This window comes from Suricata suricatta, chromosome 8 (assembly GCF_006229205.1).
Source record: "Suricata suricatta isolate VVHF042 chromosome 8, meerkat_22Aug2017_6uvM2_HiC, whole genome shotgun sequence".
Taxonomy (NCBI): domain Eukaryota; kingdom Metazoa; phylum Chordata; class Mammalia; order Carnivora; family Herpestidae; genus Suricata; species Suricata suricatta.
Window position 1 is genome coordinate 111,228,775 of NC_043707.1, and position 16,650 is coordinate 111,245,424.

The window sequence follows — 16,650 nt, forward strand, 5'->3', positions numbered from 1 at the left end:
GAATGGTTCTACAAAAAAACTTCTGTAAAACTTGTCTCTGTACACCTTTGATGATTGAAACACCTCATCACTAAGAGTTAGAAACTGTAAACAATTTCTATTTTCTGATGTCATGTTATTGCTTAACGAATAAAGAAGACACCAAAGCAGATGGGAAGAGAGAGATGTCTGCTTGGTGATGAACAAAGAACAAAATTTGTGGCTCTCTCATCACTCTCTCATGCCAACACCACCCATCCTTTCTGGGACCCCTGGGCCTGCTGGAGCTGGACTCCGGCAACAGATGAAAAAATAAGTTTGACTAAGATCACAAAGCTAGGGGGTGGTAGAGTTGGAATTTGAATACATATTTTTAGGATTCCTGAATGCAAACTCTTCACCGCTCTGCAATGAAGGCTTAGGATCTGAGCACAACCTAATGTTCAGTGAAAAACAATTCCAATTCGAAAGACAGCTAAACCATGACCCTAATTATGTAAAAGCACACACAAAGAGGACTCAAAATAACAAAAATGATTCTCTATGTTACCCCTGTAATGAAGGACTGGGAAGCATTGTTCTCACTCTATGGTATTAGGTACTGAGTTGCCCAGGCTGGTGCTCCCCTCTTACCTCCAACCACCACCCATGAATATTACATTTTCAATATTCTGAAAAAATGAGTGAAACCAGAGACCAAAGGGTTAAGGTGACTAATTGCAGCTGACGAGTAATAAACTCAACCAACTTTTTACCCTTTTTGTTTGCTTTAAATTTCCCGGTCTCTCCTTGGAGAGGGTGATTTGAGATTTGCCCTCCTATCTCCTTATTGTGCTGCTTCTTGAATAAATCCTTTCCTTGCTACATACTCGATGTCTGATTGTCTTTGTCACCCAACCCGTGGATAAACTTGGGATCAGTTACAAATTTGGAGAGCCAGGCAGGAGCTCTTTGCCCATGGGTCATCAAGCCCTCAGCCTGTAACAGGAGTCCATTGACTAGTCTAAGCAGTGGACTCTTTGTCCTGGGGACTGTCCCCTGGGCTCCAATCCACCCTGATGGGGCTCGAGCTGCCAGCTCTCAGTGATTAATATAACTCCTGTGGCCAGGAAACAGTTCTGGGTTGGGTTTGGACAGATGTCTCCTGGTGAGTGTTTCATTTGGAGGGTATGTGAACTTCTTTCTCCTGTTTGGTTTGGCTCTTAGATTTCTTCCTCCCATTTGGATGCCTCCAAATAGGAGATTTTAGTTCTCTTAGCCTCCCTTTCTTGGTTGATTAAGAAAAGGCTGATGAGGAAGCTGTTTAGTTGAGTTGGTGAGGCTCTGACTTTTGGGGAGGAACCAATGTTCACAATTTGTTTATTGCTGCATCTTTTGGTATCTTTGGGTAAAGTTTGCTGTGTTCTAATTGGAAACTGATCCCCACATGCAGCTCCAAAATTGAGCAATCAGTTTTTGCAATGTTGCTTGGCCACAATACAGAGGAAAATGACCAATTAATTGATTCTTACATTATAATACCATCTTGCTATTAGATTTGTTTTGTAAAAAGGAGACAATTGGAAATTGAGCCTTTAAGATTTTGTTTGTATCTTGTTTGTGTATTTATTTGTGTGTACATGTATTTTACGTGAGGTGTTTTTCCTACCTCCAGATGGTATTGCTAAAATTAATTTGTAAAAGAGCTCTATTTAGTTTGTTTAAAGAAAAGTGCTTGTAAGAATTGGGCATTGAGCAAGCAGAGCACATACAAGCAAGGGAAAGGGGTAGAGGGTGAAGGAGAGAAAAGGGGAGAGAGAGAGAGAGAGAGAGAGAGAGAGAGAGAGAGAGAGAGAATCCAAAGCAAGCTCCACACCCAGTGCACAGTCCAACTTGGGGCTCAATCCCATGACACTGGGACCATGACCTGAGCCAAAATCGAGTCAGATGCTCAAACGACTGAGCCACCCAGGTGCCCCAAGAATTGGGCAGTCTAACACTCAAGATAGAAACTAACCCAAATATTTTACAAGTTCACATGATCTTGGAAAATATTTGGTATTAAAGCTAATTTAAGATTGCTGGTTTAATCACATGGACATGTCTTTAGAATTATCAGCATTAAATAAAACTTTTATTCTGCCTGTGTTTAGTGAAATTCAAAAAAGTTTGTTATCCCCATTTCAAAGATTGTCAGGAAAGGGTAAAACCCTTAGAACTCTGTCTAATGCCTCATGAATTTTATGGGTACTCTAGGAACAAATAAACAGAATTAATGCAAGGTAACCAAGACGGGTTATTTAAAGAGGAAAAACTTAGATCAAAATCTGAATGTAGGGGTACATGGGTGGCTCAGACAGTTAAAAATCCAGCTTCGGCTCACGTCATGATCTCTTGGTTCGTGGGTTCGAGCCCCTCGCCGGGCTCTGTGCGGATAGCTAGCTCAGAGCCTGGAGCCTGCTTCGGATTCTGTGTTTCCCTCTCTCTTTGACCCTCCCCTGCTAGCGCTGTCTCTCTCTGTCTCTCAAAAATAAAAACATTATAAAAATTTTAAAAAATATGAATGTAAAAAGGAAAGCAGTGTGTTTGTGAAAAGGGAATCTTTGGAAAGAAATTTTGTGCGTGGTTAGGACTAAGATTGTGGAGATTAATGTGTAAAAATGTTTATTAGGGAGCAACCAACATTTGGAGGAGAGAAAGGAGAGTGAGAGAGCAAGACTAGGCAGAAGTTGAGCAGTCATACAATATCAACACAAGACTCCACTGATTCTCTGAGGAGTTCCAAAAGTGGGATCACCCTTCAGAACCACCCTAAATTACGGCAAAAGGGCTGGACTTTTATAAGTCATTGGATGTAACAACTTGGGAAGAGGGTATGCCTTGGCAAGGTGGCTGTCTTCAGTTAAGGTGACCCCTGATGGCATGTGAGAGTTGAAAACTGTTGGCCACAATCCCTAGAGCCGAGAGTTCTTTATTCTTGATGGGGATTCCAGTCACTCTCCACAGCGTCCACCACAAAACCTCAGATCCATGCAGCATCCTGTATGTGTTTGTCTCAAAAAGTATGTATCAACGTGGGAGATGATAGGGAGGAAAAAGGAAGGACTGCATGATTTTTTTTACAAACTCACCTTATTGAAATATATGAGTCTTAATATTGGAATTATACCAGTATAAAATTCCAATTTGGCTTTTCTTTTAAAATGACAGTTTTCTTAGGTCTACGTTGCAAACAAATATCTTTGTAAACAAAGATTATTCTGTATCTTTAACCAGCCTAGAAGAACAAAGTTTCTATGTTTTATCTTTAAAGTTGGATTTTCTCAACATTAAGCTAAATTTTAATAACTATGTAATCCTCTGCATCTGCCTTTAGAATCTTATTGCCACCTTGGCTAAATAGATAATTATTATAATTATTGTTTTTAAATGATCTATAATCTTCTTTAGACATATGCTTTAAAACCTTCTGATATTTCAAACTTCCCAATATTCAACTTATAAATGAAGTCTTTTTGATGAAATAGGCTTATTTGATATGTCACATCCCATGGGACGCACTGCCAAATAAGTGATGATAAACTTCCTTAGGTCCTATTATATGTTTGAATGCTACAACTGTTTCAGAGATTATATAAAACTTCTAACCTTTTGATGTGACATTATAACAGAACACATCAAAAGTTCCAGCAAAGCAGATTTAAAAAATAGTAACACTCCACAACCCCTATTCCTGCTGTGCTTATTCAGGTGCAGGAGGGAGACAGTCATTTATGTATTCTACAGCAGAAACGGAAAACTACAGCTCTCAGGCTAAAGGCAACCCAACACCAGTGTTTAAAATGAAGGTTACTGAAACAGAGCTATAGCTATTTATTTGTGTCTGTGGTTCTCAAGTACTTCACAAGCGCAATCTTGGGCCCCAGGGAACCTCCAGCAATGTTGGGAGATGTTTTTGGTGGTCACAATGGGTGCGGGAACTACTGGCATCTTCTGGCCAGAGATAATGCTAAAGAGTGCACAGGTCAGCTGCCCCAAACAAAATATCTGGCCCCAAATATCAGCAGAGCCAAGGTTGAGATATTCTGATTTATGTATTTTTGGATGATTCTGAACAAAAATGGTACAGTTGAGTGGGTCTGGCAGAGCTCATATGGCCGCAATGCCTACTATTCAGTGTCCGGCCCTTCATGAAAAGTCTGCCAATTCTCTACAGGAAAGCATAAAACACACTCACGTATCTCATGTATAGTAGGTTATCTATCAATTCTAGAAAGCCTCCTTTATTATTATTTCTTGTAGAAATGTGGCAGCCAGTATTTTTATTTATACCTCTTCTAGCCATATAAAGGGATAAAGTAAAAAGTTATACTATATTTAATTCTGATTATTTAAAACTGTGATTTTCAAAAGCCAATCTAAGTATCATTAACTTGCCATGATGAACTTTCCATTGGCCCATAATGAAATGAGAAAAATAAGGACAAATTTGAGAGATTTTCATAAGGCTAACTTAATTCAATGTTAAGGGCTATTCCTAATGATTATCCCTCCTATATTTTAAAATATTAAAATGCCTTTTCTTTTCTGAATGATGTTGATTAATAGGTTGTTTCTTTAATATGGCAAAACTGATAGTGGTAACACTGCATCAAGTCATTTAAAAAAAAATCATTGCTTCTTGAAATCCGAAAGTCAGAAAACCTCCAATTTAGAGGCTTTTGCTCCATTATGAGGATCCTCTGATGATGAACATATGTCACATATCATTGCTGAAGGTATTTCTTAAATGTGTTTTGCAATGTCTAATAAGTGATGAACTACAGCTGAAGGCTTTTCCACATTCATTACAATCATAAGGTTTTTCTCCAGTATGAATTCTCCGATGTTTAGCAAAGGATGAATCATGCCTAAAGGCTTTCCCACAATGACTGCATTCATAAGGCTTCACTCCCGTGTGGACTCTCTGATGAATAGAAAGATGAATTCTCTGGCTAAAGGCTTTCCCACATTCCTTACATTTATATGGTCTTTCTCCAGTATGAGTTCTCTGGTGTTGGGTTAGGTATGTGCTTTGGCTGAAGGTTTTATTGCATACGTTACAAATGTAGGGTTTCACACCAGTATGAATAATCTCATGTTGCCTAAGGTGTCTAATCTGGAAAAACGCCTTTCCACAGTCTTTGCAGGTAAAAGGCTTCTCTCTAACATGAGTTCTCAGATGCTGGATCAGCCCAATGCTCTGGCTGAACGCTTTCTCACATATCCCACATTCGTAGGGCTTCTCCCCAGTATGAATCCTAACATGTTGAGTAAGAGATGATGGATGTCTGAAGGTTTTCCCACATTCCTTACATTCATAGGGTTTCTCACCAGTATGGATTCTCTGATGTGGAATAAGGGATGAGCTTTGGCTAAAAGCTTTTCCACATTCTTTACATCGAAAAGGTTTCTCTCCAGTATGAATTCTCATGTGTTCTGTAAGGTGAATGAGCTGTTTGAAGATTTTTTCACAAATAGTACATTCAAAGGTTTTCAATCTGGTATAACTCCTTGAATGATTAATCAAATCTAAATTGTATCTACCTTTCTTTCTAGGTACATCATATTTATGGTCTTTTTTTCTCAGAGAACCTTCTGGTCCTAGAATAACTTTTGAGTTCACATTAATACTTTTCTCAAAGCTGTTAGATTCTCGGCCTCTTTCCTGAGTGAGTGCTTTCTTGTGCACCAAGGGGATTTGCCCCTCATCCACTCCTTGGTTATCCTGGTGGCCTTCTAACTGATCACATTTGGAGACTCTTCCCAATGTGGAATATATGGTGCTTTCTCCTGCGGACTGTTCCTTCATTAGGCCATGGTGTGATTCTTCCCATGAAATATCATTCTTTATGGCTGACTCCTTGGTTTCTGTTTTATTCTCCAAGTCTGAAAGAAATCCCAAAATACAAATGACCCATATTCAGTGTACTTTAAAAAAATAAATAGCCATAGTGAGAATGGGGGGGTGGGAATTAACATGTACTAGGCACAGAAACCTTGGCCTATCTTCAAATGTGATTCTGCCCCCTAGAGAGCTAATATAAAAGGAAATGAAGAAATGGTCAAAGGAAAGAAGCTGTTAGGGTATGTGAGGGGACTTTAAGGAACTGGGCGGAGTTCATCCATGTGAATTCCAGGAGGAAGAGCACTAAGAAGAGAGCATTGTTGTAAGGGCAGATAATAAGAGATAAGATTAAGGAACACAGTATTCTAGCACCATGTCATCCCAAGCCCATATTTCTAGGACAAAATTTTCTCTATTAAAAAAAGCTTTTTTCAAGTATTAATTCATACTTTCTACATATTAAGACATTAAATAATATAGGAGCTCATTCACTAAAAAGGGATAGCCTCTCTCAGTTACAACTCCATTCCCTCTACTCTCTTAGGATTTTGGAAAGCATCCATTTAGACATTCCCAACAATATGAATACATGTGTATTTATGTATGCATAGTCATAAATATACATTTGCACAAAAAACTGGATCATAGTATATAGTTCTGCATGTTTTAAAAATATTTTTTAAAGTTTATTTATTTATTTTAAGAGAGAAAGAGCTGAGGAGGGTCAGAGAGAGAAAGAGAATCCCAAGCAAGCTCTGTGCTTTCAGCACAGAGCCCAATATGTGGCGCAAAACCATGAACCATGAGATCATGACCTGAACCAAAACCAAGAGTCAGACACTTAACCAACTGAGCCACCCAGGTGCCCTGGCATCTGTTTTGTTTCTTAACTAAATTTTATGTTATGGGCTCCCTCCCATATCTGTACATTTAGATTTATCTCATTCTTTTTTTAAAAAAAAGTTTATTTATTTATTTTGAGAGAAAGAGCTAGTGTGAGAAGAGGGAGGGAAGACAGAGAGAGAGGGAGAGAGAGAATCCCAAGAATCTGACAGCACAGAGCCTAACATGGGACTCTATCTCACAAACCATGAGATCAGAACCTGAGCCAAAATCAAGAGTCAGACACTTAACCAACCAAGCCACCCAGCAGCCCCTATCTTATCCTTTGTTTTATTATTACAAATTTTTTTTTATCTTTATTTATTTTTGAGAGAAAGAGTGTGTGTGAGCAGGGGAGGAGAAGAGAGAGAAGGAGACACAGAATCTGAAGCAGGCTCCAGGCTCTGAGCTGTCAGCACAGAGCCCGATTTGGGGCTCGAACTTATGAACTGTGAAATCATGACCTGAGCTTAAGTTGGATGCTCAACCTGAGCCACCAGGTGCCCCATTAAAAAAAAATTTCTTTATCTTTAGTATCTTATTCTTTTTAACAAGTACAATGCATACCACTGCATTCCACTGATGGACATATCATAATTTGACTTTTCTCTAATGAAAAATATTTAGGTTGTCTCCAGTTTCTCATGTTATCATGCATACATTTGTGTACACTCCTGTCAATATTTCATAGGCTTTACTAACGAGGAATTATTAAGTTCTGGGTATGTTTGCTTTCAGTAAACATGGGTGCCCTTCCCTGCAAGTTCACTGGATTTTTATCAATCTTCATAATTTTTGCCTGTATCTGCATATAAGAGGTGAAAAATGGGCTTCTTATTTGGAACGGATTATTAGCTATACTATAAACTCTTAGAGGACAGAGACTATATGGACTATCCACAGTACACACGGGACATTTTGGGATGAGGGAATTTTTCGACTCTTTATTCTCTTTCTATTCCCATCTACCCATTTGAGCCCTGCCGTCCTAAAGCACCAATATTTCCTGTCCACAACAAACTCTTATTCCCCAGGACTTCTAACCTCACCTTAGTAACAGCACCTACAAAGTGCTCGGGAATAGCTGGGTGAAGTTTGGAATGGACTTAGAAAGTAAGCAGAGATGTTTACATCGCTTAGTACATGGAATAAGGAGTTACTTAATTTTTCTTTTCAGGGGAAGAACAAAATCAATGTCATATTTCAGGAGATCAACTCTGACTATAACATTCAAAATGATTCAGAAAGATAATAAAATATCAACAAATACAACTAAAAGTCAGAGTAATAGGCATGAGATGATGCGGCCTTGGCTTAGCAGTGCATCAACACAGATGAAGAGGAGAAGTGGACCTAGCAGGTGCTATCCGAGAAGAAACCATGAGCAATGAGGGAAGGGCTGAGAGTAGAAAGACGTGACACATTCTTGCTGATATCATGATTTCTGGTCTTTGAGACTGAAAGCAGAGGAGGAGTCAGGATGAGAAATCTGTCTGGGAGAGAAGATGGTTTCTGATTCTGGATATACTGGGTTTGAAGTGACCGTAGTGCATCTAGATAGAGATGTCCTAAGGACCCGGGGCATGTGGGAATAGATGAAAATATGGAGAATCTATGTCTCAAGGGACAACTGAAACCACCACCATGCACTTGTGGACATTTGTGCAGCTACAGAACAGCAGCGTGAAAGACAGGCCCCTCAAAGATTGCAGCAGGCATTGCTGCATATTCACCAACATCTCTTCTTCCCAGTTTTGGACACACAACTATATCTTCCTTGATTTTGATTTGAGTGAAGGGACAAAAGTTTCTTCCATACAAGAATCAGAGTGAAAGTCATGTGAACCACTCCAGGCTGCCCCATAAAAACCTCCCAGATGTGGGGTGCCTGGGTGGCTCAGTGGCGTAAGCCTCTGTCTTCATTTTTTTAAATGTTTTATTTATTTTTGAGAGAGAGAGAGAGAGACAGAGACAGAGAGAGAGAGAGAGAGAGAGACAGAGAGAGAGAGACAGTGTGAGCAGAGGAGAGTCAGAAAGAGAGGGAGACACAGAATCTGAAGAAGGCTCCAGGCTCCGAGCTGCCAGCACAGAGCTTGATGCGGGGCTTGAACCCATGAATTGCAAGATCATGACCTGAGCTGAAGCTGGATGCTCAACAGACTGAACCACCCAGGCGCCCCAAGCCTCAGACTTCAGCTCAGGTCACGATCTCACAGTTTGTGAGTTCAAGCCTCGCGTTGGGCTCCATGCTGATGGCTCAGAGCCTGGAGCTTGCTTTGGATTCTGTGTCTCCCTCTCTCTCTACCTGTCCCCTGCTCACGTTCTGTCTCTCTCTCTCCTTCAAAAATAAATAAACATTAAAAAACCTTTTTTCTTTTTAAACCCTCCCAGATGAGCTCCTTGTGTGCCCTTGTTCTGCTGCTGGCTGTGCTTAGATGACGAGGAGGCCCCAGCAGGTGGTGGAGCCACCACGCAGAAGAAATCTCAATCCCAGGCTTGCCAGGTGGAAAAGAACTGTCCAGTGAACTAAACAGGTCCCCCAGACCAGTGTATGAGCAAGACTTCTTGCTATTCTGTTTGAGCCTCATTTTAGAGTCTATTTGCAGTACTATTTTAGCCTATTCTAACAGAGGTAGAAATGATGAATCTGCATTAAAAAGGATATTGATGAGAAGCACTGAAAAAGCAGGAAGAGAAACATTGGAAATAATTTGTGGAGGAAAGGCGGCAGGGTCTAGAAACCTAATATTGCCATGTAGAATAGTACCATAAACCACAAATGGTGGAGTCAGGATTGCAGTTCAAATATGGACTCCACCAACTCACAGTTACGTGATGCTAGACAAGTTTCTTAACCTGTGAGCCTTCCTTTCCTTGTCTGTAGGATGGGCTAACGCATGCCCAGGACTCACAAAGGCCAGCTTGATGAGCTGCTGTCATTATTCTGTTCTTAGATGAAGAAGGTCATTAAAAGCTATTTGATTTTGGTAAGAAGCAATTCTGAGGTGGTTTGTCACAGAGGCATAAGTTATCTGAAATAAAAAGCTAAATGACACAAGTTAAAAAGAGAATCAGAATTGAAGCTATGTTCACAGAGTAAGATTTAGGAAAAACTTTTAGCCAGAATCATGAGAGAGTGAAATCCATGATAAAATTACATGGGAATCTAGTGAAGAGTATTGTACTTACTGAGGGGAGATCCACAAATACCGGAATGTACAGGAGAGAGAAGCTATCATCAGGGCAAGGTTTGAAATGCTGGAGAAAGCAAGAAAATCATGAAGCTTGGGTCAGGAGAGTTAGCCAAGGAAATTAGCCCTGATAAGAAAGGCATCTCCTTTCCTCTGACTCCAGAGAAACGAACGAGAAGAGGCGATCGCAGGAAAGGGGTAACAGGGTGGTAACCAGGGTTCAGGTCCAGTCCCGTCCAGATGGCATGGCCTGCCCCACAATCTGGAGAAGGCTCCGGGTGGAGCTCTCTAGCAAACGTGACAAAGGCCCCATCTGCCCTGCTCTTACCTGCACATGGACCTCCTGAAACCTCTCTCTCGATCAGCCATGGCTCTTCTCCTTTCTCCAACTGGGAAATCACACCAGGTTTGGAGAGCTGATATCCTGCTCATGAAGAAGAAAACACTGCATGTGCTGAGGCCATCCCAAGAACTTACGGATAGTTCTTTGGTATTCAGGCCTGCTCGGGGGTAGAGTAGAAAGACCAGGGCAGAAAAGACCAGAGCAATCCTGACTTGCTATTTAGGAGCCAGAAAACCCCAACACAACCCAGAGCCCAAGCATAACACTTTGGTTAGAAATAAAGATTTTGTTCCAGCAGGCAGGTTCTAGTTACAAGGGGAGCTCATCCTTACCCACTGACAGCAGGTTCCCATAGTTCTCCAGCATCACCTCCCGGTATAGACTCCGGTGAGCAGGGGCCAGCTGGCCCCACTCCTCCTGGGTGAAGTCCACAGATATGTCCTTGAAGGTCAACAGGTCCTAGAACATCAAGAATGTTCCTTTTCAGCCAGCATTTGGGAAGCTGTTCTGACACTGTCTACATGCTAAGAGATTCTATCCAGATTTCCCTGGGCACTCTCTGGAAAGTTGGTTGGCTGATTCTCTGCTAGAGGTTCTAACACAATGCACCAAGCGTGTAAGCTGTCTTTTGTAACTTACAATTTGGCTAAAGAAGAAATACTCATGAAATACTAAAGAGCAGTGTACAATAATTTAGATTAAGGTCAATAAAGATCAGGAATATTCGAAGAAGGGGAGTGTTCAAAAGAGGCCAAGGCCACAAGAGAAGACAGGGAGCTTTGTTGGGCTGAAAGAACAGGTTACAATGAGGACAGTTCAGCATGGGTAAGATACCCTTAACTGGGCATGTCTGTTAGTAAGAAAAGTATGTGGGAAGATGGTTCTGGAGACAGCATGAATTCTGCCTGGTAAGGGAAGACCTCTTGACCAAAGCAGACACTGTGTTGTGAAGTACATGAGCCTGTCGTGTATGATCTATGAAATTAAATAACCATTTTGTGGCTATTTTTAAAAAATATTACCATAGGCACAGAGCACCCAGAAGGCAGCAGGCTGAGATAAAGACACATCCCTTAAGTATGGAGACAATTCTAATGCTTTTTATATATTGTAAATAATTCTGGAAGGCACTTGAGGCCTATTGGGCTGACAACAGCATCCCCAAGAGAAAACAGAATTTGAGGAATGTTAAAGATATGGCATTAAACCCTGTACCATGTTATTTTGGAAGCTGAGATCATGCCACTACAAAACCCTTCTGTTCTCTAGGAAGATCTTCTTCTGTATTGATTGTCTTTTGATTTTTCTAAAATTTTCTTGAGTTTCACTTTGCTTCTGGGGTTTGGTAGCATAGAGCTTTGCCCATTGCCCATGCCACTGGTTTCTGAATAGTTCATTTATGATACACAGACACTATTAAACTGCTCTTGGAAGTTTTCCTTCCTTTTCTGGTCAGCCTATTTAGTTTGTACCCTTTTGGACCTACCAGTAACTTCTCTACTCAATTCCCTTTTCGTCTGCAATTCTGCTCCAAAACATGACCAGAAATCCTCTTTTAGTTAACGAGGTGTCTACATTAATGAAGTGTATATATCTCCATGAATATCAGAACCACATTCTGTTAATTTTTAAACATTGCTTAAAATGTTTTACAGTGTTTGTCTTTCCCCCAGATGACATTTGTGAGATTTCAGGGCAGGAACTATATTACATACTTTTCCACACACACAAACACACCCCAGCACAGGTTTTAAATGTGTTGGATAAATGGCCAGAGGTTTGCTCGAAATAAGAAGGTTCTGAGGAAGGTGACTACTGGTGGGAAAATCACCTGTGAGATCAATCAGTGTGGCCTGATTTAGAACAGCCTAAGAAAATCCAATCTAGCAAGCTGAGTCAAAGAAAATCCAAGTCCAGGGCTCAATTTCAAGAAAGTGACAGGAAATTCCAACCCACCTGGGATTCTAGTGTCAGCGGCCTAGAGGTCACTTCATCCTTGAAACTTTCTCCCTGGGTCTCATCAGCATCCATAGAGAGCAAAACTAAGAAAGAAAAGAGCCATGAGGTTTGGATCTCCCAGACCTAGAAAAACAGCTTGCAGGCCAGACCTGTTGAACATGGCCCCTCTCTCAAAACATTCAGAGAGAGGGACATTTAGAGCAACTCAGAGCAGAACGGAGCCTCCTTGATGGAAAGGATCTACAGTGTATTGCTTTGGGCGTTAATACTTCCCAATGGGCAGCACTGGTCCAATGGCACAGATCTACCGGCCACTCTTCTGTTCAGAATCCCTCAAAGCTTCCCCACTGACAAGAAAGAAAAATCCAAACACTTTACCATGGATTTCAAGATCCTCCACAACCAGCCCCCCACTGCTTTGCTGAGTATTCTCTCCTTCTAAACATCCTTCTTCACCCACTGGACACACCCAGCCACATAACTCAGTCACCATTCTTTGGACATCCCTGCACAGTAGCCACCTCAGTCTTTTCCCAAGTCCTACACGGTGAAAACCTGAGATCTCCTTCTGGACCAGTTCAGGTGAAGTTTTCTCGAACACTCTTAATGAGAAGAAAGCTTCCTCTTCTCTATATTCTTCCAAAGCTTGTTTTTATCTCTATTCTGTTATCTATCTCAGACTGCCTATCATTTATTTGTATGATTATCTCCCTCAATTGAATATTAGAATGAGTAGATGGGTAGAAACTATGTGGCTCATTATTTTTTCCCATCTCCTAAAGTGTTAAGCGTAACACCCTGCCAGCGTGCTAGAATTCCAACCTAAATTTGAGGTATTAAAACCTGGCTGCGGGGCGCCTGGGTGGCTCAGTCGATTAAGCGTCTGGCTTCGGCTCAGGTCATGATCTCATGGTTCATGGGTTTGAGCCCCGCGTCGGGCTCTGTGCTGACAGCTCAGAGCCTAGAGCCTGTCTTCAGATTCTGTGTCTCCCTCTCTCTCTGACCCTCCCCAGATTTCGCGCTCTCTGTCTCTCAAAAATAAATAAAAATAAAAATAAAAACAAAACCTGGCTGAATTTGAGGTATTAAAAGTATGAATTAGGACCTGAGGTACACAAATTCTTGTCCTTGTATTTTTTTCTCAACGTTTTTATCATGAATGCCGAACATGCATACATCCCCCACCTGTATTCAGTGATTGTTAACATTTGCTGTATTTCCTTCATCTATCTATATTTTTTTCTGAACCATTTCAAAGTTGCAGACATCATGATGCTTCATCCCTAAATACTTCCAATCAGGATCGTCTCCTGCGTAACCACAATACCATTTATAACACCTAAGCAAGTTAACAACAATTCTATACTCAGGGGAGCCTGGCTGGCTCAGTTGGTTAAGTGTCAGACTCTGGATTTTGGCTGGGGTCACGATCTCCTGGCTCGTGAGTCTGAGCCCTACGTCACACTGTGTGCTGACAGTGCAGAGCCTGCTTGAGATTCCCTTTCTCTCTCTGCCCCACCTCTGCACATGCACCCACTCTCTCTCTCAAAAACAAATAAACACTTGAAAACAATAATTCCATATTCAGATTTCTTCAGTTCTTCTCAAACTGTCTTTTATTCTGGATTTTTTCCAACCCAGGAGCCAACCAAGGCTCACACATTCAGAATGGTTATCTCTAGTCTCTCTAGAATAGTACTTCCCCCTACTTTTTAAAAATTTTGTTTTTTTTTTATTTTTTAAAATGTTTTATTTATTTTTGATACAGAGAGAGACAGAGTATAAGAGGGGGAGAGGCAGAGAGAGGAGACACAGAACCAGAAGCAGGCTCCAGGCTCTGAGTTAGCTGTCAGCACAGAGCCTGACGCGGGGCTCGAACCCATGAACGTGAGATCTGACCTGAGCCGAAGCCGGAGACTTAACCGACTGAGCCACCCAGGCACCCCAAATTTTATTTGTTTTTGAGAGAGACACACACAGAACACGAGCAGGGGAGGGGCAGAGGGAGACGGAGACACAGAATCCAAAGCAGGCTCTGGGCTCTGAGTTAGCTGTCAGCACAGAGCCCAACGCAGGGCTTGAACCCATGGACTGTGAGATTATAATTTGGGCCGAAGTTGGACGCTCAACCAACTGAGCCACCCAGGTGCCCCACTTCCACTTTTTTCATGACATTGGATTCTTAAGAGACCAACACAGTCTGACTGTGCTAGGATTTACTTTATTTCTCTATTCCCTGTATTTTCTTTAAACCAGAAGTTCAGACTTGAAGCTCCATTTAGGATCAGATTAAACATTTAGGGAGGAACTCCTCATGGGTGATACCATGTGCTCTATATTACATTACCCAGAAGGCACAAAACGTGAGGTTATCTCTTCCCTGTCACACATGATTCAGACAGGGACCACCTGATACCATCAATGGAAAAGTGGGCTCTTTCCTTGACATTTAGCACTTTGTGGGAGCAATACTTTGGCACCCGGTGAATATCCTGTTCCCCATCAACTTTTCAATGACTTCATTTATACTAAAATATTCTATCATTCCTTCTACTTTGTTATTGGCAGATATTTTCTATAAAAAGCTTTTACTCAACAAATGGAAATTATCTTTTAAAAAGCAAGATAAGGGGCACCCGGGTAGCTTAGTCGGTTGAGCCTCCAACTTCAGCTCAGGTCATGATCTCACATGCGTGGGTTTGAGCCCCGCATCAGGCTCTGTGCTGACAGCTCAGAGCCTGGATCCTGCTTCAAATTCGATGTCTCCTTCTCTCTCTCTCTGCCCCTCCCTGCTCATGCTCTGTCTCTCTCTGTCTCAAAAAAAAAAAAAAAAAGCAAGATGAATATATTCTTCATTCCCATAATAACTTGTTTTCAAGGTAAGAAATACGTGCATGAATCACCACTAGTATTGGCAAATGGGTTTTTCCCCTTTCTCTATTTTAAGTGTCATTATAAACTTATGGAAATTTAATTTATTCAAAGTGTGACAATCCATCTGGATATGGAAACAGTCCTACGTCTGTCCAAACTGGCCGTCCTGCTGGTACATGTCCATCAGGCTCTGCACTTGTCCTTACTTTCTCGCACAAGACACGCCAGGCTCACCTGGTACTTTCCCTGCTGCCTTCTACTTCCGACCAGCCAAGTGCCTGGACAGGTCTCTCAGCTGATTCAAATTTCCTCACTGTAAAATACAGAAAATCAGGCAAGTCTTGCCTGCCCCACATGCCCAGGGGAGAATGAAAAGAAATAACCTACACTCAGATATTGGTTTCAGGCCGAAGTGACCACTACTATTCAGGAAAACCCAGGCCAGGAGCCATAATGGAGAGCCCCAGAGACCTTTTACCCACTTGCCTCCCCAAGGGATGTTTTTGCTCAGGTGTCTACTCTCTTTCTCAAACTAGATGCTGCTGCTTTTCCTCCTTCCCACCAGTCTATTCTCACCTTCTCCTGCAAACATCTTAGCCACGTCCTCCCACAGGGGTGCCCCCTCCTTGGCCTTCTTCGGTCGGTGCAACTTCACCCAGGCGCTGGCCTCCATGGGCAAGGAGATCAGGAGCTGCTGGAGCATAATGACGTCAGCGCTCCTTTCTAGGGCTCTCTGCCTCAGCTCACGGGGCAGGACGGCCTATTTGGACCTGTCCACTTTTGATAAAGAAACTGCTGGAAACTCAGGCTTCACAGTTGTGCTGGCGTCCTCCACTCTCAGGAACCCGGCAAAGAAACAGTACCCAAATCCAGAATCTGGACGTCTGCATGTCCAGGCTCACAAGGTACAGCCCCTTTTGAGCTCCACCTGTCTCCGCAGCAGGCAGCTGTTTGACTCCGGGTGTTTTCTTCTGAGCAGCCACCTCGACAGGCCTCTGGTGACGCTGGACAGAAAACATCAGGGTCAGGAAAAGGATCTATAGAGCTCAGATGCAGGATCAGAATTCTAGAACATACACCAATCACTGAAAAAGTTTTACAAAAGGTACATGGAGGCCGTGGATATACACAGCCCTCGCGGTCCAAACCACCGTGCTGGGGGTCACGAAGCACAAAATAAGGAAGAAAATCCGATTCTTTGTTGTGGGTAGTACTATGGTTAAATCAGTCTCGAGATCTGGACTCACGAAGGAGCTGGGTTGGAATCCCACCCGGCTCCTCCTCTTGGCTGTGGCAACTCACGGATACCCTCCGACCCCGGCTCCTCCTCCCAGGAACCGAGAGGCTCAACCTCTCTCCAGGCCTGGACCTCGCAGCCTTTGTCTGAGCGCGACCCCGGGCCCCAGGGCACATCACGCGCCACGGGGAACCGCGGGGGGGTCCCCAGCCGGCGCCTCCCGCCGTCCCCGCCCCAGACCCCCCGCACAGCTCCCGCTCACCCCGCTCGCCGGCTCGCCCCGCTCGCCCCTGCCCAGTCGCCCGGGCGGCCGCTCTCC

At 42.6% G+C, this 16,650-nt stretch overlaps 1 protein-coding gene across 3 annotated transcripts in view; it reads right to left on the reverse strand.

The window, feature by feature from the left end:
• Window positions 1-2,605: 2,605 nt before the first annotated feature.
• ZFP69B (ZFP69 zinc finger protein B) overlaps window positions 2,606-16,650 on the reverse strand; it is a 19,667-nt gene continuing 5,622 nt past the window's right edge. The window contains exons 1-6 of one of the 3 annotated variants that reach the window (XM_029949516.1): window positions 16,594-16,650; window positions 15,671-16,098; window positions 12,218-12,303; window positions 10,594-10,720; window positions 10,247-10,342; window positions 2,606-5,886 (exon numbers count right to left, since the gene is read on the reverse strand). In XM_029949516.1, coding sequence (XP_029805376.1) covers window positions 4,718-5,886; window positions 10,247-10,342; window positions 10,594-10,720; window positions 12,218-12,303; window positions 15,671-15,797 — 1,605 coding nt within the window. In that variant the 5' untranslated portion in view covers window positions 15,798-16,098; window positions 16,594-16,650 and the 3' untranslated portion in view covers window positions 2,606-4,717. Of the gene's footprint in view, window positions 5,887-10,246; window positions 10,343-10,593; window positions 10,721-12,217; window positions 12,304-15,328; window positions 15,408-15,670; window positions 16,099-16,593 lie in introns of those variants that run through there. The other 2 variants (XM_029949518.1, XM_029949517.1) reach the window with 2 other exon arrangements.